The sequence below is a fragment of the Pyrus communis genome, chromosome 3 (assembly GCF_963583255.1).
Source record: "Pyrus communis chromosome 3, drPyrComm1.1, whole genome shotgun sequence".
In the NCBI taxonomy this organism is placed as follows: Eukaryota; Viridiplantae; Streptophyta; class Magnoliopsida; order Rosales; family Rosaceae; genus Pyrus; species Pyrus communis.
The window spans coordinates 12,768,766-12,793,563 of NC_084805.1; the positions used below are offsets into that span (position 1 = coordinate 12,768,766).

General features: G+C 35.9%; 2 protein-coding genes and 1 non-coding gene across 6 annotated transcripts; all 3 read right to left on the reverse strand.

The window, feature by feature from the left end:
• Positions 1–6,197: 6,197 nt before the first annotated feature.
• TRNAP-UGG (transfer RNA proline (anticodon UGG)) lies at positions 6,198–6,269 on the reverse strand. The gene has a single exon. It is a non-coding gene; the product is annotated as a tRNA-Pro (tRNA).
• Positions 6,270–6,979: 710 nt separating this feature from the next.
• LOC137729516 (uncharacterized) lies at positions 6,980–13,306 on the reverse strand. 3 transcript variants are annotated; one of them, XM_068468482.1, is made up of 18 exons: positions 13,055–13,306; positions 12,729–12,804; positions 12,391–12,484; positions 12,107–12,210; positions 11,994–12,032; positions 11,759–11,842; positions 11,574–11,635; positions 11,204–11,306; positions 10,656–10,796; positions 10,196–10,264; positions 10,048–10,104; positions 9,679–9,942; positions 9,371–9,454; positions 9,151–9,261; positions 8,580–8,650; positions 8,216–8,437; positions 7,968–8,061; positions 6,980–7,784 (listed from the first exon to the last, which is right to left on the reverse strand). In XM_068468482.1, exons 2-18 carry the CDS (start codon positions 12,729–12,731, stop codon positions 7,482–7,484), a joined length of 1,905 nt encoding a protein of 634 aa, XP_068324583.1. In that variant the 5' UTR covers positions 12,732–12,804; positions 13,055–13,306; the 3' UTR covers positions 6,980–7,481. The 3 variants fall into 3 exon arrangements, with proteins under 3 accessions (XP_068324583.1, XP_068324582.1, XP_068324584.1); XM_068468481.1 differs by having other exon boundaries at positions 12,107–12,215; XM_068468483.1 differs by having other exon boundaries at positions 12,391–12,564.
• Positions 13,307–15,604: 2,298 nt separating this feature from the next.
• LOC137729542 (telomere repeat-binding factor 1-like) lies at positions 15,605–22,459 on the reverse strand. Of its 2 annotated transcripts, none has more exons than XM_068468519.1 (7): positions 22,255–22,459; positions 21,778–21,964; positions 21,401–21,618; positions 20,109–20,193; positions 18,862–18,945; positions 16,338–16,769; positions 15,605–15,785 (listed from the first exon to the last, which is right to left on the reverse strand). In XM_068468519.1, the coding sequence occupies exons 2-7, from the start codon at positions 21,925–21,927 to the stop codon at positions 15,726–15,728; spliced, it is 1,029 nt and encodes a 342-aa protein (XP_068324620.1). In that variant the 5' UTR covers positions 21,928–21,964; positions 22,255–22,459; the 3' UTR covers positions 15,605–15,725. The 2 variants fall into 2 exon arrangements, with proteins under 2 accessions (XP_068324620.1, XP_068324619.1); XM_068468518.1 differs by having other exon boundaries at positions 21,778–21,973.
• Between the last annotated feature and the right edge of the window lie 2,339 nt (positions 22,460–24,798).

The window sequence follows — 24,798 nt, forward strand, 5'->3', positions numbered from 1 at the left end:
ATTGAAGAAATGCAAAGATTATATATAAAATAATGTAGAGAGAACTAGAGTGAGAGCTTGAGAGTATTTGTGAATTGTTCTTTCTTCATTAACAAGTAATTGTTTTACAAACAGTCTTATATACTAATCCACTACAAAGCTTCCTAGTTAATCTAATACAATATGCTAGCACCATATTACAACAAACTACAATCCTAACAACCTTTATAACAAGCCTCTTCATCTAATGACACATGGCACATTCTTAACCATTGTATTCTTTTCACTTGGACCATCCACTGCAATGTCTTATATCATTGGTAGTACTAGTTCTACTGAAATGTAGGTGAATCTCAATGAAAGGTTCTCATCTGTGGCTAAAACAAGTATCTTTCAATTAAAGATTGCGCTTCAGAACATCAAAAAAGGGTTTGATTCAATTTATAAGTATTTGCATAAGATTAAATATCTAAGAGTTCATCTTGCACTACCTGGGGTTGTTTTTAAAGGTGATGATATCATCATTCTTGCTCTCAAGGGTATCACTGCATAACACAACACATTTTGATGTGTTACCAAAGGCAGAGAAAATGGCATCTCCATTAAAGATTTTTTTTTTTCTCAGTTGCTTGCTGAAAAAACAACTATCAATCAATCTTTGAAGTCTAGTATGTCTTTTGGAACTGCAATGGTAGCAAGGATCAAGCTTCAAAAGAGAAAGCATTGGTTCTTGGTTCTAGTTCCACAGAGTCAACCACATATGGTTCATCTTCTGGGGGTGGATCTACTCAACCAAATAGCTCAAACAATCAAGGTTATTATTCTAGCAATAAAATGGTGGCTACAATAATGGTCCACAAAACTACACTGGTGGCTACAATAGTGGATACAAAAGCAACAATTACAGAGGCAAAGGCAGGGAAAAATTTAACTACAATTCAAGGTTAAGATTCAATACACCATGGAATTCTTGGCACTCCTAAACCTTATCAATCAAGCTATCTTGACCATCATTCTGAAATTGCAACATGCCAAATTTGTAGCAAAAAAGGACACATTGCAGCTGACTGTTTCCAAAGGCATATAGGTTCTTCTAACAGTTCCTCATCACCTATTCAATGCCAGATTTGTTGGAAATTTTGGCATACAGCAATCCAATGTTATCACAGAGGTAATTTTGCCTATCAAGGAAGGCCTCATGCACCTTCTCTCAAATTTATTGTCCATACACCTCAAAAAAAAAAAAAAAAGGACTTGCAAAAAAAAAAAAACACAGACACATTATTGAGATTGCTATCACTTTACTACAAACTGCACATCTTCCTTCCAAATTATGGTTTTATGCTTGTGCTACTGCAACTTATTTAATCAATCGAATGTCTTGTGCTACTTTAAAAATGAAATCTCTCTATTTATTATTATATTGTCAAGTTCCTCATATAAGTCACCTTAAAATCTTTGAATGTGCTTGTTCTCCATTACGTGAACCATATAACTTAGATAAGTTTCAACCAAAAAGCAAGATGTGCATATTTTTGGGATATGTAGGTCATTACTAAGGATTCATTTGTTTTAATCCTAAAACAAGCAGAACTTATGTGTCTAGGCATGTTCATTTTGATGAAACATAGTTTCCATATCACTGGTTTCAATATTACAAAATTCATCTATGCACCCATCGATTCAAACACAGGTCACTGCATTACCAAGCATTTCATTTCAAACTCAAACATTGTCACCCTCATGTCATGAACATTCATCATTATCATTATCCTTAAATTCTATGAAAAACAACTCATGTAGAGCCTTAGATTCTTTGTCTGCATTATCATCTAGTGCCTCAAATTCCTTGCAAACAGATGCATCCAAGGCCTCAAATTCCATTCAAAACCCTGTACATGACATGATCATTCCCCACTCTCTAGGCTTAACCATAGAAATCAATTCCTCAACACTGTCACCTATCCCTGTGAATCCTGATTTCCAACATGAACAGCTCACTGTTGTTCTTCTTATATCAATGAATTTGCATCCAATGCAAACAAGATAATAATAAAATAAAAAAAATGGAATTATCAAAAAGAAAGCTTTCTCTGCAACTATTGATTCAGTTTCACCTACATTGGAACCAATGACATTCAAGGTAGCTAATAAAGTTCCAGAATGGAAATCTGCAATGCAAGAATAAATAGATGCTTCACAAGATCAAGAAGAATGCAAGAATAATGCAACAATCTAGTAGGTTGTAAATGGGTTTATAGGATCAAGAACAATCTAGTAGGTTGTAAATAGATGCTTTTAGGCTTGATCTTGAAGGTTGATAGATGAGCGGATCTTCAAGGGCTTTTGGGCTTGATCTTGAAGAACGGTGATGAACGGATCTTCAAAGGCCGTCGAGGCTTGATCTTAAAGAACAGTTGGGTTTCTTCAAGGGGCCGTCGGGGCTTGATCTTGAATGAACAGTTGGTTTTCTTCAAGGGCTTTTGGGCTTGATCTTAAAGAATAGATGTGTGGATTTATTTGTGTTGTTGATCCAAAGGGTCGTTGGGGCTTGATCTTAGGATGAACGATGAACACTTTCTTCAAGGCCCGTTGGGGCTTGATCTTGAGTTGGTGGAAGTTCTTAAAAGGCCGTCGGGACTTGATCTTGAAGGAGGATTTGATGAAGAACAAAAAGGGCTTTCTTAATCCTTCGAGATTTGCTTGAGAGCTTTAGAGTTTCAAGGCTTCAAGGTTTTGGTGTAATGTGAAATGGTTGATTTTTTTTTTGGATCCTTGATACCTTGATGGAGAAGCCTATTTATAGGCTTTGAGATTGAATCACCACCACAAATTTTCTTGGTGAAGTAAGTGGATGATGTAGGTGAAATGAATGGAAGTTGTAGGTGAAGTAAGTGAATGATATAGGTGAAATGAGTGGAGGTTGTAATTTTAATGCATTGGTCAACATTTATTTTACCGAAATTTCGATATCTACAGTTCTACTTCTGGTTTTGTTGTGTTTTTTTTTTTTTATCCAATCCCATATATTGGGCCTCAAAGAAACAACATACAATGTCACGCTCATCTACTGAAGTTGAGTATCGGGCATTGGCTATCACAGTATCTGAACCTGCCTGGATAAGACAGCTCTTTTGTAATTTGCATATTCCACTTCTCACATCTCCAATGCTATGTTGTGATAACATCTTGACCATAGCATTATCTACAAATCCAGTCTTTCATTCAAAGTCAAAGCACATCGAAATTGGCTACCATTTTGTTCTAGAAAAAATCACAAGAGGTGATCTTCATGTTCAACATTTGTTTTCTGCAGAGCAATTCGCAGACATTCTAACCAAATGGCTATCATCATCATTGTTTTATCAACATTGTAGCAATCTCATGCTCAGTTCCATGAAGCAATATCAAAGCTAGTGATCCAAGTGAAAATAATACAATGGTTAAGATTGTGTCATGTGTCATTAGATGAAGAGAGTTGTTATAAAGGTTGTTAGGATTGTAGTTTGTTGTATTATGGTGCTAGCACATTGTATTAGCTTAACTAGCAAGGTTTGTAGTGGATTAGTATATAAGTCTCTTTGTAAAACAATTACTTGTTACTGAAGAAAGAACAATTCACAAAAACTCTCAAGCTCTCTTTCTAATTCTCTTTGCATTCTTTTCTGCATAATCTCTACATTTCTTCAATTCTCACATGCAAGAAGTATCAGTTATGTGCTTCTTCCAAGAAACACTTTAAGTGCTTTTTCAAGATTTACTTACATTTTTTCTAAGAATTGGTTCCAAAAATATTTTCACTAAAAATTCTTTTAACCATTTTAAAGCACTTCTAAACAAGCTCTCAATTCCATGAAAGTCAGGATGAAAAGCCAGGATGAGCCAAATAACCTCTAATGGTACGTAATCATAATCAAAATAAGAGGAATTGGATTGAAAAGGAACTAAATAGAAGGAGAGTTGGAATGGCAATGGGTTAAAATCAGATTCATGTTGAAGTTGTTTACCTATATTGACTGAAATTAGATTAAAAATGAAATTGAGTTTATAATTTTTTGGTTAAAAAATTATTTTATACTTTAATTAATAAAAAAAACATCAATTAATTTCCTATAAAAAAACTTGCCAAACTAATCGTGTACCGCCGCTACCACACCGTAACTTTCTCTCTCTCTCTCTCTCTCTCTCTCTCTCTCTCTCACATCCAGTGTTTTGATTACAAGATTCTCTAGGGACAAACAGAGAGAGATGTTTGGGAGTGGTTGCAGTGGGTATGAGATGTGGCCTTGGGTGGGGGAGGGTGCAGTGGTGAGGGAGATGGACAATTTGCAGCGTTGGACGAGTCTCTCTTGTTAAATGAAGGGCAATTGTTGGAATAATAAAAACCTAAGTGAGGACATAGTTGGTAAAATACCGATAATAGAACATCCTATTCTTGGACAAAAGCATTTATGTACAAGGGTTCAAGCCCTAGACAATACGTGTACCACCATCAGAAAACCCTCCTTAGAGCCACTCCATACCCTTCTAGCTTAACAAACAAAGGAAATGGTGGATACTTCCACTAGTTGGGTAGAAGGTGACGATCCTAATGAAGGGAAACTTCATTCCAAATTCCACATATATCGCAAAATTCAAATAATTAATTCATCTAGTGAGTCCAAATCCTTCAAAAAGAGGAGTTGGATTATAGCATTTATGAAGACCTCGCATGAATTTTTATTCCTTTATGTTAGGTAAACAAAGAAGTAAAGTGTAATTAGAATCCAATTTAGTATTTTATTTCAATCACAAATCCGTAAACATGCCATAAGAATCTGAAGAGAAAATATCAAAATTTCTTTGAACTCAATTAGGTGTCTAAAATATTTTTGATTTAGCTAATATTTTGCAAGGATGATTTATAAGGTGCAACTTGACAAATAGACGGTTCAAATTGTTGAAGTTTAATGTGATGTGAGTCCCACAACTAATTGTATCAATAGTGGGCATTCTCGTATAATTGTATCAATGGGAGTGCTAGCAACATTTGCACTTACCATTTGGGTAATAAAATGACACGTGTTATTTGAAGAAGTAAAAAATAATAATGTGATCTTTTGTGTTAAAAATGACATTGTATCATTGAAAACAAATGGAAAGGTCTAGAAATGCAAAGGATAACACTAGTATACTAAATTTGTAAATCAAATGATGTGTCATTTATTAAAAAATAAGCACATTAGTTAATCTAATCATCAACAAACACATAATTTGGTTAACAAAATTTAGCTTCCCTCGTTAGCAATGGTTTGATGTTGTCTTACTTGTGTGGCGGTGATATTACGTGTGCTCTGGTATAAGTTTGTTGCGTCTGCCTTTTTTTGATAGATTTGTACATAAATGCTTGTGCTAGTGTGGTAGCCAATTAGGGGTTTGTCATCATTACTTTGTTTGTGCGAATTATCTCTAGTCGAATATTTGGTCACTGGAAATTGTATTCATATGGCAACCTTTGTAATTGTTACTATTAGTAATGAAAATCGTTGTCATTTCCAATTAAAAAATATATAAATAAATAAGGGAAGAAGATAAAATTTGATTTTCTTAACATTACTATAATAGAAAAGTTGCTAACATTTTTCATACTAAATAACAAAATATAATAAACTTGACCGTCTGCCGCTTGGAAGGCGATAGATTAAAGGGTAAGGAACACCCACGTGGCGCCAAAGCAAACAGAGGCCACAGTAGAGAGAGATTCCTTTCTGGGTTAAACCCTTTTGAGCGCAAAACCCACTAACACCAATACCACTAGCTCTCGCTCTCGCTCGCTCTCTCTCTCTCTCTCTCTCTCTCTCTCTCTCTCTCTCTCATGCCTTCTCCGCTTGCCAAAATTAAATTGCCTTTTCCGTTTTGTTGGTGTGTATTTGAGGAAGTCCGGAGATGATAAGAATGATCAGTCGTCGGAAATTCCAAGGGAGTGGAACATTTTTCAGGTGAGAAAAGAGTAGCTTAATGAGTTATTTGGGTTTCATTTCCTTTCATAATTATACATCTGATGGAAGTATTTTCCTTGCTTTTTAGTTTGTTAAATATTGCAATTTGCACAAGTAATTGTTCCGGATACTTACATTTCACTCCTTATATTTAGTAAATTTGAGTCCTCTCTCCGTTTCTCGATTTCCTCCGTTGTGCCGACTCGCTATGAGGCAAAGCAAAAAGTTGGAAAAATAAAAGGGGCATTCCGAGAATCGAACTCGGGACCTCTCGCACCCAAAGCGAGAATCATACCACTAGACCAAATGCCCTCGACATGCTAATTATACGTCCTACTGATAATTACTTTGGTTTAGAAATGCTTTCCTTTGTTATAGCTGCATGCGTCCAGTTGCTTTCCTTTTCAATTTGCTTGTTCTTGTGTACGGCACTTCTCACGTGGGACGGGGTTGGTTGGGAGCCAAACCAGACGAGACCAATGTGAGGTTGGGTGGGAGCAAAATACAAGGGTCTGGTCCAAGGGTTTTGTGAGAGGTGTCCGAGGAATGATATGGTCGGGGACCCGGGGTATTCCTACCCAAGTTTTCTCCTAAAGTTGGGTGCCCTAGGGATGATGTGGTCACGCTAGTTTAGTTCACGTTTGGCAAGCACAATCTTTGGAATACTAATCCTGGCACATGGGTATGAATGTGGAATTTGAAACCTTTGGGCCCTTATCATATATTCACTGGGGACTTTATATTAATTAGCTTAAAGTTGAGTATTGATTTACTCTCTTTGATCCTGAACACGGATGCTTTCTGTTGTACGTTTCTGTTGTACGATTGTCAAGTAGGGTTCTCTAGTGTGCAAATCTAATGGTGTCTTGCTAATATTTAGTGCAGTTAGCTTCAAAACTGTTGTTGGAAACAGTGTCTTTGGATGAGTTTTAAGTTCACGTGTGTAGTATCCCATTAGACCAGCCCTATACGATATCAATGACATTTCAAGAATCCAACTCTTCATATCTTGCATCCGTGGATCAAAGAAGATAGAGTTGTTTAACTTCACATCCGTGGATCAAACACTTCATCTTCTGCACCCAACCGCCGTCACAGCTAATATTTATAGGTTCAAATGGAAATTATCTTAAATCTGTGATTAGTGTTTTTATGCTATCGCATTGATCCAATTGATCCTTTTGCGCTATGCTTGTTTCTTGTGAATACGGTGTCTGACCTCTTATCAAGTGTTTAGTGTTTACCTTAAACACCCCTAATCACTATCCTGTCCATGAACAACAGATGAATGCATCCAAAGCATGTTCTGAGAGGTACTGAATTCCCTAAACACCCCTAATCACTCAACGGAAAAAGATTTACAATGCAACCGGTTACAAATGTACAATGACAAGATACTGCACGAATCTGCATTCGGCCCTCGACGACTGAGTTTCATTTTTTAACTTCTTGAAGAATTCTCAGTGTACCCGACTCTCCCATGAACCATTTTACCCAAGTTACCGTAGACCGTTCCCATTTCAGTCAGGAACCAGTTTTGCCCGTGTTGTCTTTCAATATTTGCGCTGCAAGTATTAGGAGCTCCACCATCTCAAATCCGGCAGCATAAACAGAATCTATCTTCTCATGACTGGCCTTCCCATAAGCATGACCTGGCTCATTGCTGACACTCTGACGATTGACTCCATCATCTTCGTCTGCTGACCAACTAATCGGCAGGGAGCTGCTAAGTGCAGTCTTCACTAGTTTTGCCTCATTAATGATGCCATTGACGGCTTCTGATAGGCTAGCAACTGCTGTACTTCCAGAAGTCACCAACTCTTTGGCCTATACAGTAGATTACAGCAGAAATACTTAACACATTAACTTCAAACAGTAGACAAAAGGAAAACGGCTAAACCGCCTAGCTTTTGATGGACAAACAGAGTTTCAATGTTAGCAATTGAATAATTACTTTAGAGTAAAAGTTTTCCATATGAAAAACAAAAACATCTTAAACTTCCATCAGACCTTTGAAAGGGATAGACGAAGCCTGTGAACTGTCGTAGTCAGATGCTCCATACTTCCCATGCTTTCTCGAAGTGTTGCTATTTCAATTTTCATTCTGAGAAGACAAAAATTGAGGAAGAAAAAGGACTTTGATGTCATATCATTATCTACTATCATGTCAGTGGCAAAATCAACGGTGATGCATGTCAAGAACACACATATACGGTAGTATCATTGAACTCAAATTTACCCAAACTATATTCACAAACCTGGCAAACTCCATGCTATTGGACCCCTTGCCAGATAGATTCCCCTCGACATTTTGGCCACCTGCAGCTTCATGTCCCCTAAAGTCTACATTACCAGCCCAACGACTCAAGTACGTTTTCTTCAGCAAACTTTTTAGCCTTCCATCTCTTTCACGAGTTACTACCTTCCTCTCCCCAATTTCAGCGGCCAAATTTCCTCTATTTGTCCCCTGACCCATTCTCCTGCACATTATCATCGATAGTACTGTCAGTACTGAGGCAAAAAATCACTAGAAGGCAAAGAAGAAGGTTCTCCTCAAATAAAAGAAGAATTAATAACCCATCTATGATGCAAACATTTCTAAAAGTAAAGAAGAAACCTAACTCTTTAAGCTGATGATAATCCTGCTTCAATTGTGCAAACTCCATTAGAGCTCTTACTTTTTCATTCGTAACCTGAAGCAAAAAGAAATAATTGGACAGTTCATCAATGAACCCAAACAACAATTGTACTAAACTTTTAAGGTCACATCGAACAGGCAAATTCATATTTGAACCACAAATATTCATGCAAATAATGAATTATCAAACTACCACAATAAGATGGAAATATCTGGAGTCGGCAAAAACACAAGTGGTCAATGAAGGTCACCATTGAAATGCTTCAACATTGTATGACATGGTGATAACATCAATAGATAAGGTCCCATATTAAAGCGAGTGGCCAAATTAACAACAAAGCACACGAGGACATTACAGGCATCCACATGAAACTTCACAATAGTTAGCTTGGATAACAGTGTCATATCTATACTGCAGCCTTTCATAAGAAATTTCATGAGTTACCAGTAAATTGCATGCAACACCCCCGAACTAATAAGCAGAATAGTTTAGTTAAATTCAGCCAACCAATTCAATGGTGAAAAGTTGCAGGAGGGGCACTTCGAAGAAGATACCTGCTGTAAATTTCTGTGAAGCTCTTCTATTTTTCTTTCAAGAGCTGCATTCACATTCCTGTCCAGTAAATGTCTTTCTTCCTGCTGTGATAAAAGCAATAACGTTGAGACCTGAAAAACATTCATGGTTAAAGAAAAGCAACCGCAAATCAGTACAATCATTCCAAAGTCACAAGAAAAAGAACCAACAGATTTCAAGAAAAAGATAAAAGCAAAAAACCTTGTCTTGCAATGCCTGTGCAAGGACTTCGGAGGAATCATTCCCTCTAACTGCCACAAACTCTGATGAGTCAGGACCACTATTCTGCAATCAGTATGGAATACATAAGGGACGAAAAAATGTAGGTGCAAACTCAGATAAACTGCATCCTCCGAACTTCTCGTCACTATTATTCTAACTAGAAAATTGAGTTCACCAACCACAGAGCGAAAAAGTACTACTTCCCATGAAAGTCCACAAAGATGTCTACTATCAAACATCATTGACAGTAGTCAGCAGATTACTCTATTAAGGTGTAGTAAACAAACCTTGGATACCAATTGGGGATCAGCATCAGTATTTTCATGCACCTCTTGGCCTTCATATTTGTCGTGCTTTATATCTCGCGGAGAAGGCCCCACCTTTTCAAGTCGGGTCGCATCAATTTGCCTACTATTTTCCTTTATTGCATCAATTACTGTTTTGATACTAGCCTTTCCCTCATCAAGTAAATTCATGATGAGAACTCTATGCTGAGAATGGTAATGATGCAATTCTGTAATCTCATGCCTTATCATTTTATATGTGAGGATCTGCACGTAAGCCAACCAGAGTTAAAGTAAGAACGATGCTGAGGTTTTTTTAATGAGAAAGAAAGAAATTGAGATTGAACCTTATTTTTTCAAGCAAGAACTTACTTTTTTCTTTTCCAATTCGCCAACTCTCTGCTTTAAATGATTTTCGATTTCCAAGCCCTACATGCCATAAGAAGATCAATTGTTGGAAAATAGACCATAAAAATTAGTCTGCAATGTAATGCTGATAAGTATGAAGCAAGTTGCTTACCATCCGCTGCCTGTTTTGAAGGTTATCTACAGATTTCCTCATCCTCTCGAGCTCTTCCTCTAATGCACTCTGTCTGAGGATAAGTTACTCAAGTTGCATACAGGACATAAAATCTTAATCTAGTGACAACTGCAAATTTTTTAATAAATTAGGCAAAATTTTCAACTGCAAGCATGATGTCAGTTCAATCTGCAAAACTAAACAAGACGACAAAATTCTATTTTGATTCACAAGGTTCTCAAAGAGCACAGTCAATCTATACTTCTTGTTGAATCTACAGTTGCTAATGTTTTTATGTCCTCAGCAAAGAGATGTTCAATATTTGGTATTCTTAAATTAATCCTTTAGATCTACCATCTCCACTAACTCAAACTTAGGTTAACATAAATTTATAGTTTGATATAGTTTTATTCATTTACCCTTTGAAGAGAATGAAAAGTAGAGGGTTGTGCAAACTTACAATATATTTGGATGTTGAAGCATCCTTGAAACACCACCATTCTGCAGGATCATGCAAAAGGCATGCACATTTTCTGTCCCAACTTGTATCTTCACATCCCTCGGGGCTTTGCTGTCTGATCTCATAAAATTTATCAATTACCTGTTATGAACATAATATCTCCTTAACAACTACGCAAAATTCATTCTCAAAAAGAACCAAGCAAAAATAGGACAAATGAAAAGTAGAAATTGAGAGCAACATAAATCGAGTACAAAACAAAGAAACAAAACTGAGAACAGTGGTCAACGTTAAAATGGTTCTAGCTACACCTTGAGCACATACACGTCTTTGAAAAATCATGCAATATGTTCTCTATTTGCTAAATATGAGTGGAAAGATAACTTGCTCATTGTTTGGGACTGAAAGTGCAGTTAAATAGTAATATATGATTCGTCATGCAACATCTTTACATCCTTACGATCATACATCAGATGTTTCTTCATGATTTAGAAACGTGCATTCAGAAAGTTGCCATGCATCATGATTTGAACATTATAGAAAGTCACCTTCTTGAAAGCTTCAATCTGCTCCTCTTGCATTGCTAAATCACTTTGCAGTTTATCACTAAGTTTCTTTTGTTTAGAAAAATCTGCAGTATGTTCTTCTAATCTGTATCACAAATTAGATGCACATTCATCATGAAAGAGGTAGGCTGTCACTTGCATCAGAGCTTCATCTTGGCTTTATAGCTCCAAGAACAGCATGACAACTCAGGAAATTAATGAAAATGCCAAATCATAAGTTCCCGAAATAACACGTAGATGCCTAACATATATGAGACAGAAACCCAAGATTGAAGAAAGTAAAGGTATAGCGTTTATTTTCAAATATTTGCTGCTAATAATCAATTCTCCTTTCGTGCAAGGCCAGTATTACCTCTTCTCTATATCACATAATTTGTTTGACATGAGATCCTCTTTTTCCCTAGCCTTCTCAGCCTGTGATAAGCCACGTAACATATGTAAAATTTTGATTTTCATAAATACTTCATGCAGGAAAGTACTTATTTAAGTGCCATGCGTGCAGAAAATAAGCTTAAAATAAAGGACAGCTGCTGTAACCTCCATTATTGAATGATCTCGTTCGGCAAAAGCTGCAGCCACACAGCCCTGGAAAAATTTAAGCTGCTTTTCTGCTTCCACATTCTAGGCAAACAAATTCAATATATCAGACCCAAGACTGCCACCATGAAATTAATTTGCACTCATTCCATAATTAAAAAATTAATGTTTCGTATTTATCAGAACGATTCTGCTGATGATTGAGATGCAAAAAGAGCTTTCGTGTGAGAGAGACCTTTGCAACCTCTGCACTATGTAGATCAGCCAACTGGCCCTGGAGGTATAAAGCACACATATTAGCTTTCATAAGCAGTTACACTCATAAGGGAAGAAAGTTAAAGGTCACACTTTGATTCTGTAAGCCTCAGAAAGCTCCTCTTGAAGATTCACATAATCTCTCGTGCAAGCAGCTAGCTTCTTTTTCAAGTTTTCAATCTCCTGCTCCAAACCAGCTGTCCTAATATGGCATTAAATTTTAATGCAAAACATATTTTTAGTTTTCTTGGCAGTACCACCCCATGGGCCATGGGTTACAAATTTGCCTTCCGAACCCTTCAAAAAAAGAAGAAGACGAAGAGGAAATCGCAAGGGAAAAAAACTCGACCCTCTTGATTGGGAACAGAAAATTATACCTTTGGAAATGCATCTTAGTGGCCACAAGAAGGTAGCTTGGTCCAGCTTGTTGCATACACAGTTGTTCAATGTCTTTGCGCAATTCATCACGCTCTGTGAAACGTTATAATCCCCATATTTTACCTTACATGTTAGTATAGACTCGACTCTGGAACACTACTGAGGGTCACAAACTGAACAACACGGTATATACAGAAGCACAACTTATGTGTTTGCAACATCAAGCAGGACCACACAAAACCAACTTCCGATTTCACGTAGCGTAATGAATAGTCAAAATCCAATTCTATACAAAAACATAGAGTGGAGATTGAAGACGCAATCAAATAGCACATACCATTTTCGAGCTGATGAATCCGAGCCAACAACGATTCCTTGCCGCTTAAATCTTCATCCATTGCTAGAAACAGAAACTGAGGTTAAACCGTAAAACCCATTAGCATCAAACAATAAACTTAACCAATTACCATAACCAACCCATATGCAAGATTGTATCCTTCAGATTGAAGCAAAGTCGACAGCGTTTCACAATTTGGGTATCGCAAGAATCCCCAGAACCAAAATTGGACAGAATTATATCACCAAGCGCAACAATTTCATACATATCAATACTTAAAGCAAGTGAAAACAATTGGAATTGAATGAATTTAGGGTTTTTGGTACCTGAATATGTCATAGGAACGACGAGAAGAGCAGCGGGGAGGAATTCGGATTCAAGGCCGGAGAGGGAGAGAAAGAGGAAGAGGAAGAGAAAGACGAAGAGGGGTAGTTTGCTTTCGTTTTGCTTCGTTTGCTTGCTGCAAGAAAATGTGTAAAAGCACAGAACGTGAAACTAGGGGGTTTTCCTCTTTGTATTTTATTGTTGTCGTTTTTGCCAAATATTTTTGAGTTTTAGTTCAATAAATTACCTTTTTTGGTGGATAATAAAACTTTGAGAAATTTTATTTGATTTCATCTTTAATAATCCGTTTGAAAATTCTTCTTTAAAAAGTATTTCTATTCAAAAGTGTTTCAAATAATAAAAATAACTTTATTTTTAATTTTCCGATATGATTTTTAACCTATCTCGTCCTACCATGTGTTATTATCTAAAAATATAATTTTTGTAGATAGATTTTCAGGTAAATTTTTGTGTATTTTTATAACTTTTAAGTTTATTTTCTGAATTCTTTTATAATCTTTAGGCGAACTTTATTAATATAGACTGTTGGATAAATTTTTGTTGCAATCTAACAGCCCAGATTGTGTCACGTCACCCAACAATAACTTTAAATTTTCTTTTCTAATTTTTCTTTTTTTTTTTAATTTTTAAAGAGAAAAATCGATAGTTGATTATAAATCCAACAACCCAAGTTTGGACATGTGTCCTAACCATTAGGATGGATTTGAGTGCCTGCAAGTGGGCCTTGCCGCCTGCTTTTCGTCAGCTCACTCTCCTTCTTACACACGTGAAAGTCATGCGCCTGACAAAAATAAAAAATTAAAATCGTGGCTGACGTCAGATCACCTTAGTTAGTGGGTTGGGCAATTCTAGCCCGTGTGGTCTGTCGAGCTCCCCTGAATCCTAATTGATTTGGTAAGGCAGGAGTGATTTTGAGAAGGTTGGGGGATTGGGTTGCCTAAAAGCATCTCCAATGGGAGTCCCTATTTAGAGACTCCCACCACCACCTTTGAAGACTTATTTAGAGGAAGATTATATTCACACACCCCAAATTACTTCTCCCACACTCTTTTAATTTGTTTCTATCAAGTGTTAGTAGTGTGTAGAAAATATTAAAAAATTAAAGGGGTGTGGGAGAAGTAATTTGGGGTATGTGAATATAATCTCTCTATTTACATACTAAAGAGAATCTTCGAGTCCTTAAAAGAATATTGTCTCCAATGAAATAGTCTCTATAGTATAAACCCTAAATTTAAGGACTATATAATTAAAAAAAACTCGAGGTTAAATCTGGAACGTTCATTTATACAAAAAATAAATAAAAATATGTGGGACTCAGCCTGCAGCTATCTGGCGACTAGCATCCGCCTGCACTGCTAGAGCAAGTGGATGAGCTACAACATCACTCAAACCCAATATTTGGAAGAAGCATGCAACCTTTCATGTGGGTGGGCCTCCATCCCCACTCATAGTTATCCCTATGTATAGTCCTCAAATGTGAGGAAATTTTTTAGTACTCCGGCCAATTCCTATACCATAGGGACTGGAGCTCCGCCCCACTAGAAGCCACAAAGTCCCTAAATTTAAAGACATACGGTGGTAGAGCATGGTAAAGACTTTATTGAGGGACTTCACTGGAAATGCTCTAATAGCCCAAGTTATTTTCTTGGGGTGGAGTTGCTCTAGACAGGATCTTTTGGCCCATGGTTGGCCTGATAGTCTATTTAAAGGTTTTTATTTTATTTTTTTAACAAACGATATTATCTACACTAAAATGATGGAAGAGTGGGTTAAACCTCACAATGAGCTAACAATAATGTGATTCAAATTCACTTTTTGAGAGAATCAAACCTAAGACCTCTCACTTACAAATGAAGATAAATATCACTAAACTGCAGTATTAAGTAGCCTATTTTAAAAGCATTGCATACCACTTAAATTTTCAATGTAAATTTTTTTTCCAAGCTCTCCAATGATTTCATGTTCCCACAAAAGGAAATAAAAACAACAATCATTGAGGAAATGACCCATTTCTATCATATCCAGTTTTAGAAAAATCTATGTGCATAGCCCGTGCATATCTCAAAAATCCTACTTTAGTCTTAAGATTAAGGAAATGACCCATTTTTGTCAATTTTCCTATATTATTCCAATCATCCTGATAACATGAATATAAGCTCAAAACAAAGAGGACGAAACTTTATCATTGAATCAGACTAGACGGTAGGATCCAAAGCATATACATATTGTTGCTGTTGAATGAACTAACTCAACCTATGACAGCATATGCCCTCTGCCCTCTGGTTAGTAGGAAAGACCCCACTCTAAACGCGCAGGGCAGGGCGGAGCGTGGTGGATAGCAAAAATCACCTTCAAAGATGAAGATGACAGCCGCCTCCGCTTCTATATTGAAGACAAAGAAAAACAAGGAAAAGAAAAAATAACAAGACAATTACAACAACAAAAGAGATGCTGTTAAATTAACTTTTCTATCCCACTGTGAATCCTAATTTTCTGCATTTCGACGCAGATTTATGGTTTGCAAAAGGAAATGAAAACTGCCATGAACCAGACTTTCCTACAATGAAACTAATCAAAATACAAATCACCTGTCTCTGTGTAGGTGAATTTGGTCACATAGTTTAATTACAATAAAACAACATACGTCCAGTCTCAAGAAACTTCTCGTTCATTGCTCTTGCATGTTTCGAACTTCATTCCGGGACGATTCATCTGCATATATTGACAGTAAAATGAAATTTAATTCAAAAGCTTGGTAAAGAGAATCAGACAAAGTTACAATCCAATTACCCTAAACCCTATCTACAATAATCAAAATTAGAACAGAGAGAGCGAGAGAGTAGGCATGTATGACCTCATCATAATCATTAAACGAAAAAACAAATGCAGAACTAGACCGAACACCAGATATATCCACAACTACTACAATGACAGTTACAAAAATATATTAGAAGGATCTACAAATACAGAATACGTTTGTTCGTTGGAGTGCAGTTGCAAAGAGAGGTTTTGGGTGGGGATGAACATAACTTGTGTTTAACAACAAAGGGGATTTCTCTAATGATGGTAAAGTAAACAAACTCACTCAACAAGCATTCAGCCCATTTGCACATGCGAATTTCAATTGTCAAAATAATTACTGTCTTTTTGCTAAAAGCAAGCATAAACTCAAGCCAAGATTATAAACTCACTATTTTAGCATTTCAAATCACGCCAAGACAATGAATTCACTGTATAAAAGAAAATATGCTATGTGAACTTTACCGTCTTCGCAGCATTTCTTCCTTTTAGTGTCTTCATTGCTGCTTCTGCAAAAGCTTGTGCTGCTTCTGCATCAGCTTCAGCAGCCTCAGCTTCCCTAGCTGCCTCTTCAGCTTCAGCAATGGCTGCTTCCGCCTCTTTCACTGCTTGAGCAGCAGCTAAAGTAGCTTCCCTGGGGGTCATAGTCCTCATCTTCGCAAGCTCCAAATCAATTTGGGCTTTCATCAGGATGGTAGCCTCATCATTGTCAAATTTTGGAGATGCCATATATCTTCCCTCAAAAGGAGACACCAATGGTCTTCCCTCAAAAGGAGATGCCATACGTCTTCCCTCAAAAGCAGAGGCCACCTGTCTTCCCTCAAAAGGATACGTCGAGGTATTTCTTCTTTTTTCAGATAATGCTGGGGTAGGTGCAATCCTGTATCTGCGTTTTACCTGTCAAAATAAAAACACAAACTAGTAAGATCAAACTCTAATCAACTCTAACCATATTCAATTCCAGGGTTAACATCCCTTGAGGAATTTCATACGAGTGTCCTTTCTTTTTTTAACAAAGAAAATCCCAATTGAAGCACATGAACAAGTTGGTACTGTAGACCAAGTAAATTATATATCCAAGTATCAGCAAGCATTAATATCATAATATCCTCAATATTTATCCATCTAGCAAGAATCAATATTAGATACAATGACATTTTTTTTACACTCCATTCAAAATTTCCATCCAACTTACACCGGTATCAATATTTTCTTGATTTCATCAACATTTCCATACTTTTACATATGGCATGACATTTCCATTTTTTGTCCAATGATAAAAAACCAATGTGATCAAAGATTTTCAAGCCAAGCCAAACTCTCTTGAAGCTGATATTCATAAATAAGGTCTTAACACTTCCATTTACTCATGAAAAGTTGGTTTAGTATAGTATGGTATCAAATAAGATATAGGCAGCTGACATACGATGATTTCCATAAACATTTAATATGTGAGTATATTAGAATTTTACAACAATTCAATCACCCATATCTTCACTGCATTCAAAGTTTGGGGAACAATAAGCTGTCAAAAGAAAGCGGCTTTGTTTGTTTATCTACCAAATCTAAGAAAAACTACGGTAAAATTCTCAGTCAATCATTGTACTCCCATGGAAAAATCAAAAACCAACTCTGAGTTGTTAACATGCAAACATGGACCACAAAAGAAGCAAGTAATAAACATAAAAATAAACCGTTCATATCAGAACCTGACATATTAAGCCCCCACTAAACCTATATCATGGGACCACTACAGAAACACTAAGATCAGACCGAAATGCTTATCTTGAAGCCCTAAACACTAAAATAAAGGGGGAAAATCGGAGTAGGCAACAGAAGGAAAGAGAGAGTTGAATGCAAGGAAAAGAAAAATACCGACTTGAACCTCTGCATCCTTCACCCCAAAGCAAGAGCACTGTGTTCTCTCTCGGCCTTTGTTTTTGGCCTTATCCCCAAAGCCAACAACGAAAACAAAAAGGGGAGGGATACTAAAAGGTAAAAAGAGGAAAGGTGGACCGAGAAAAGCAGGAAATCAAGGAGAGATAATATATCCATTTAGATACCTACCTGTTGACTTAAAAGGTAAGGTTCTTTTCAATTCAAGATGTCCAGATACCGATTTATTCAAATAAAGAAGTTCGGGAGATTTATGGAAACTACAACACGTAATACTAATTTTTTTTTAATTTAGAGAGCATAAAAGAAGAATAGACCTACACTCGTACAAATGGAGTGTTTAGCAGTCTGACCAGATTGGCGGAACCAAGGGAAAAGGCACTAGATGGGCCATAGAAAAGTGCAATTTATCGTGAGATCAATCAGATCTCGAATGATTAAAAATAGAGAAAATCTAGGATGAAAAAACCTGTAACACTGTTTAAATAATTGATCTTCTAAACCTCATTAATTAATTCTGGAAATTACCATGTAAGGGAATTTCAAACAGAACAAGCATGAAGTTGCCAATCACCTATGAAAATTTGTTCCTTTCATGTATAGAGTAAATTGACATAGTTATTGAAATTATTATTGTCATGTGGCACGTGTAGCTCCAGTTGTAATGAACATATGCTCCCACACCCAAATCGACAGTTTGATATCCCTACCCCTTTGGCCCCGTTATTATCAACCAGAACTTTCTAGTATGTGGCAAATTCCCAAATGATCCTTTTTTTTTTTGGAGTACACATTCCAATATGATGACAAACCTCGGAAAACCTAACCTTTTTATAAATGTGTACAACGTTTGATTACTTGCCGTACAACAATCAAAAACCACATTGCATGCAACAATTCTAATCGTTTAAGTCCAAGTTACTTGTAAGTGTATAAAAATGACAACTCCATGCACATTAAGTAGTCATTAATTGTTTGTTCCACAAAAACCACATAATCTAACACCAATATAAAAAAAAAAAAAAAAAAAAAAACCATAAAAGCTATACAAATAGGACAACATTTTGAGATTATTAGACCACAATATATTTACCTTAATCAGTTTACGGCTTGCTGTCAAGAATTTTAATTTCTCAGATAATAGCCTCTTGAAATCTTGAGGAGGCCAATATTCGTCCTACAAAATAAAATCTCTTAAGGTGAACTCATTACACAAAATAATAGCAAGAAATAATACTAGCGTATAACATAACTTGACAGCATAAAAAGACAAATAGATGCAACCTATGTATTGACAGTAATTACATAGCATAATTATTGTTAAATTATTGTAGATCGTATTCAGCAGTATGAAAAAATTGAACTATAACCTATCTAAAGTATCGGATTTCATGTACCATATGAGTAGATATCATAACCACTCTTCTTGACAAGGCTAGGCTATCATATGCGGGGTTTACTTCACAAATTACGTTAGGCTAGGAGATGAAACTGGACATTCAAAGTTAACGAGACTTGCACAAGAATTCATTTTCTCTTGGAAAAGTGTACTGACTAAAAACTGGTCCAACCACTCTTTAAACTTTTTTTTCCTTTTTAATTTCTTAAACTTTAATGAATTTGAAACCCAAGAAAGCAATTCATGACAATGTCATTAACAATGTTGCAGAAGCTTATCAATGAATATCAATGTCCACTTGTCTTGTACCATATACTGAAGGCTATTTTATTACCAAATATTGTCAATCTCCAAGCCTATTAATCGGTGGATCTTTGGATTAAATTACATTCACACTTCCCTACCTTGTGTGTGAAATCTTGAAAGGAAAAAAAGAGACAAAACATCCTCAAGGAATCCAAACAAAGAGTAATAGAGAAAGCAAAGAGTAATATAAAATTTAAAGCTAAATATCCGCAACCAAAAACCTGATGTGTGCAATCAAGTACATCTGTATATTATACAGAGCCTCCCTGCAAGGGACAATGAAGAGAGGGTTCAATGTGCGCCATCAGCTTAATATATATTCCTTCTTTTTTTTTTTTTTTTTTTTTTGTGGCTAGCAATTGTTCTTTATTCCCAACCCTGATGCTTTCTAGAACAGCAGTGAGAAGCCCCATATCACCGAAATGCAATAAACTCCTTTAAAATATTCGCTATGAAAATATTAGCTGAGTGAGCACACTGAACTACTTCACTAGCTCATGATATTTGTCAACTTCATGAAACATGTAGTAAACAGTTTGATATAATCAACCAATTTATGACCAGATACTAATGAAGTGGGACGTGCCATAGAAAATTGCAAATAACACATAATTTTTGTCAGACATAGAGGCTACCTCTATATAAGCAGCAATAGTCGTTTTATTAGATCCACCAGGCTCCTTCAACCTTGTTATAGCTTCCATGATAAGATTGTCCAGCCTACAAGCATTAACAACAACAAAGCATCAAAGTTACAGCAGAGTTTAAAATTTTGAAGTATGACAAGAAAAAAAAAACTGAATAATAGCTAGTAGCCTGATTTAAAACGAATAATAACTAACTTACAGTCAATAATTGTAAACGATAAAATAGCAGCAACACCTACGATAATTGCAAATAACAAAGACACCAAAAAAATTTCTCTTTAATATCATGATTATTTCAGTGCTGGACAAAACGAATGAAACATTTGTCAGTACGCCCCTATCTAATGTTATTGCTTAACTATAGATATTATCTAATCAACTTGGGAAAAGAAGATATGAATTCAAAAAGATGACTGGTGTCCCTTTGCTTTTGTGCCCCCAACAAATTATATTTGTCCATTACTATTGTTCAAACAACCAGTTCTCTATTGTTTTATAATATGTAATTGTTTGCCCAAGTTAAGGGGTCACCATGTACTTGCAACTGTAAAGATCAGTCCAGTTCACAAGGAAAGAGAAAAACCAGGTAAGTGTCTACAAATAAGAGCAAGCATCTCTCTAGTGAAATCGGACTGCTAAACAGGAGACCATAATATACCTGCTTCAACACACAAAATGCTCATATATGTGTAAATGACAGTGATTTAACTCTATGGAAGATTTTAGACACCCCATTTGATTTTGTATATCTTCTCAATTTAATCTGAACCCTAACACCTTTAAAAATGAAGTACCTAGTTGGACAATTGATTGATCCAACCTGCCTTCAGCCTATCACAATCCACTGTAAACTACAAATAAACAAAAAAGCCATGCAACAAAGATTACTGGTCCCCAACATTTAGCATGTCAAATTATGAAAAATTTAGACAGAGAACTCAACTAGTGAACTTCTGAATCTTAATAAGTGTCACACACAAAATGCTCCTACATGTAAAAAAGAGAGATGCAATGCTGGGTGCATTTCAGTTTTATATCTTCATAGTTCAATCACTTCTCCCATATGAAAATGAAGCCACTAATCTTGCACAACTAACCAATCTGAACCCTTCAAGATTTCGTGAATAACATTTACAAACAAATCAACCTGCTGAATCGCACAAGAGTTATTGGTCCTCAAAAACTGAATAGAATATATCAGATGGGCAATATTTAAATACAAGATTTGGCAAGGATTTCTTAAAAACAAGAATTCGAAAAAGCCAAGAAATCTGTCTAACCTCACAATAGATTTTCTTGGACCAGAAATCTGCTGGGTCTCACTAGAAACTGAAATAGGCTTAGCATCCATCATTTCATCATCGCTTTGAACAACAGTACTGAAAGGCATAGAGTTTTCATCTTGTTTAGAAATCGGATGCATTCTTCTAAGTGCTGTCTTAGCTTTCTCTCGAGAGCCCCATCCATTTGCCATGACACTCATATTTCTCCACTTATCCTACCCACGATGATACAAAATAAAATTAAATACTCCATACGAACACAGACCAGCAAATAGTTTCAAAAATCTATTGAAGAATTGATAAAAGCATCGGTACACTTCGTGTCCAACGAAATGAGTAGTACAACAAGTATATAGTGTTAAAAGAAACCCTACCTTAAGATCTACATTTGAGCGAGTATACAGAACGCCACTAAATTCTGGATCTTTAAGTATGGTCCGCCATTTTCCTGCCCCATGTTTAATAACTCCAGCTTTAAGGGCTGATTCTTCTTCCGGCGTCCATTTCTGCTTAGGAGCACCCATAGGGGGTAACACAGAAGAACTCGGCCAGAGAATCAATCTGCAAAGCCTTAGTGAAAAGCAGTGTAAACGAACACCAGTAATTATTATTATTATTATTATTCAAACCCTAAAAGGCTAAAAGCATCCATAGCAAATTTCAACAGCCGAACATGAAATTTCCATACCACACAAACACAACAAAATCTAAATTCCCAGCATTTATTCAAAAGGAAACCCAATACAATTCAATTTCCCAATCAAATGTCACGAATTTGTTCAAATCACCTCGAAAATCCACGAATCCAGACAATAAGAATCGAAATTACATGAAGGGATAGGGAAAATTACCAGAAATCGGCGTCTGATTCATCGAATTTGAATATGAATTCGATTGCCAAGTTTAAATTCAATTCGGTGTTCAGGGCTCTGAGATTTGATTTGAATTCGGTTCAGAGGGTGGGGGGAATCAGTTTCAGGCCTCTCGCGTCCACCTTGGATTTTTGCGGATCGACACGAAAAATCAGTTTCAGGCCTTGCTGCCCAAGGAGTGACATGCAATGATATGGTAGTGACGTATACAAAGGGCACGCATATGGGGATCCGGAGCTATTTATTTTTCAAGTTGTGTTTATTTTTCTTTTTTATTTTTTCTTTTTTAAGTGGAGAAGGGTGATTCGAATTTAAAAATATTGAAATATTATTACAAGATTGAACTAGTTAGAGATACGCTGCTCCAATTCTGATATCTATATTATTGTCGTTATGTGAGTTAAAAGTACAAATGTGATGCGCTATAACTTATATAAGTTGTTAAATTATTATTTTGAAATTACGTTAATTCAGTTAACTTTGAATTACCGTTGTACCAACAACAAAGAAAAAAAGGGCACGAGTGGGGGTAGCGGGTGGAAGGCTCGAATGACAATTTTGGCGGTTCAATATTATCATCTTTATATGCTGAAAACAAAAAAAATTATAAAACGAAGCAACAAGAACAACCGGATGCCATAATTGTTTTTATTATTGTCGTCATCATCATCATCATCATCATCATCATTCTTATCTTTCATTTCTTCGCAAGGTAAAAGTATTTTAAAAAATTATGGAACTTTTTTTGTTTTTGCCAACATTCAAATGTATTTGGTAAAGAATTACAATATGAAATCTTAACCATAAATTTCCAATTATAAGATTAAGGATAAACTCAAACTTCTTAGGTTAGAATCAAATCAATTGACGCGGTTAATTAAATGACATTCAATTGAATCGAATTGAAAAGAAATGTACAAATATTGAATGACACGATTAATTTAAATGACATTCGACGGAATTGAATTGATAAGGAATATACAAATATTGAATTTTAATCATAAATTTCCAATTATAAATGCAAGGATAAACTCAAAAATTTTAAGTTAGTGTCACGTCATTTGACATGATTAAATTAAATGACAGAATCAAATTGATAAAAAATAAAAAAATAAAAAAATAAAAAAAAACTATACAAATATTGGCTCTTCATCATAAAATTTCAATTATACGAAACAAGGATAAACTCAATCATCTTAAGTTCATGTCAAGTTATTTGACATGGTTAATTTGAATGACATTCAACTGAATCAGATTGATAGGATGACAACTAAGGCATCCAAAGTATCAATTTTTATTTTATTTTTAGTTGAGGAGAGGATGGCGATTCGAACTTGAAACTTATTTAACTATCACTTGTGATCAATTAGGCCTTGTTTGTTATATTGCATTAAATACCGAATATAACTATTTAATACGAACCAAGTGTTTGATACTCTGATCTATTAAATTCCCGCTAATTAATACGAACCCACCGGTTTTATCTGCCTCACACTGTATAACTTATACTGCTACAAATCGTCAGTATTATTTAGAGCTGGTTTAGTATTGTTGTGCTTTGAAAAAAAAGCTGCTTCTGCTGTGCTGTGAGAATAAGCAGCTATGAAATAAAGCAGCAGAGTGTTTGGTAAATTTTTTTGTAAAAGTGCTTTTGAAAAAAAAAAAAAAAAGCAGTATTAGAGTGTTTGATAAACTTTTATGTAAAACAGATGTGAAAAAAAGCCGGTTTTTCAAAGCTAGGTTTTGCAGCTTCTTGTTTCTGGCTTTTTTCAATCCAAAACTGTGAAAAAAAGCTGACGCTGAGTGTTTACCAAACACAAAAACAGCTCTTAATTTTTTTTTATAACAGCTTTTTTCAGAATCATCTCAGCACCAAACCAGCTCTTATTTAGTCGGGTTATGAAAAAACGCTAAAACAAAAACTCACGCTCGCTCTTTCCGAAACCCTTCTCTCGCGATCTGCTTGTGCGGCCATCTTCTTCTCCAACTGAAAGTATTCCTTCTTCTTCTATTTCTCTCTCTCTCTGGATTGATTTCTTAAGTTCTTGTCACTGCCTTTTGGGTTTTCTTCATTGCCATCACCAAGAACTTGCCTTTGTTACTGCAGACTTCGTCAAAGCTTTGCTTTTTGGATAAAAAGCTTGCTTCTGTGATGGGTATTTGAGCTTCTACCTTACTAGGTTCTAATCAAAGTGAATCTTCATCTAATTTGACATGGGTATTCGATTTCAACGACCGCATCGCTGCCGGCCATGAAAACCCAAAACCCAACCACGACCGGCGTCCACTGCTTCACAGGGGTGTGTTGTAAAACCCAAAAAAAAAAAGTGTGTTGTTGTAGAATGAGTGAAGGAATGCGATAATAATTCTGCAATCCGTCCAAGACCCAATTCTGTAATCCTTCCAATTCTGCAAGTTCTCATACGAGCTCAAGTCTTGCAATCTCTTATTGAGTAAATCTTGCAATCTCTCGTTGAGTGGAGATGTTTTAGTTGCTGCTGCTGAGCTCTCAAAACAAATGGG

Coding starts and splice junctions, on each gene's coding strand:
- LOC137729516 (XM_068468481.1), bottom strand. CDS start 12,789: ATGGATGAAGATTTAAGCGGCAAGGAATCGTTGTTGGCTCGGATTCAT. Junction 11,307..11,573: donor TTATGTGATATAGAGAAGAG/GTAATACTGGCC, acceptor TTTGTGATACAG/ATTAGAAGAACATACTGCAG. Junction 8,062..8,215: donor AATAGCATGGAGTTTGCCAG/GTTTGTGAATAT, acceptor TTGTCTTCTCAG/AATGAAAATTGAAATAGCAA.
- LOC137729542 (XM_068468519.1), bottom strand. CDS start 21,927: ATGGGTGCTCCTAAGCAGAAATGGACGCCGGAAGAAGAATCAGCCCTT. Junction 20,194..21,400: donor CCAAGAAAATCTATTGTGAG/GTTAGACAGATT, acceptor TAATGCTTGTAG/GCTGGACAATCTTATCATGG. Junction 18,946..20,108: donor CTATTGCTGCTTATATAGAG/GTAGCCTCTATG, acceptor TTTATTTTGTAG/GACGAATATTGGCCTCCTCA.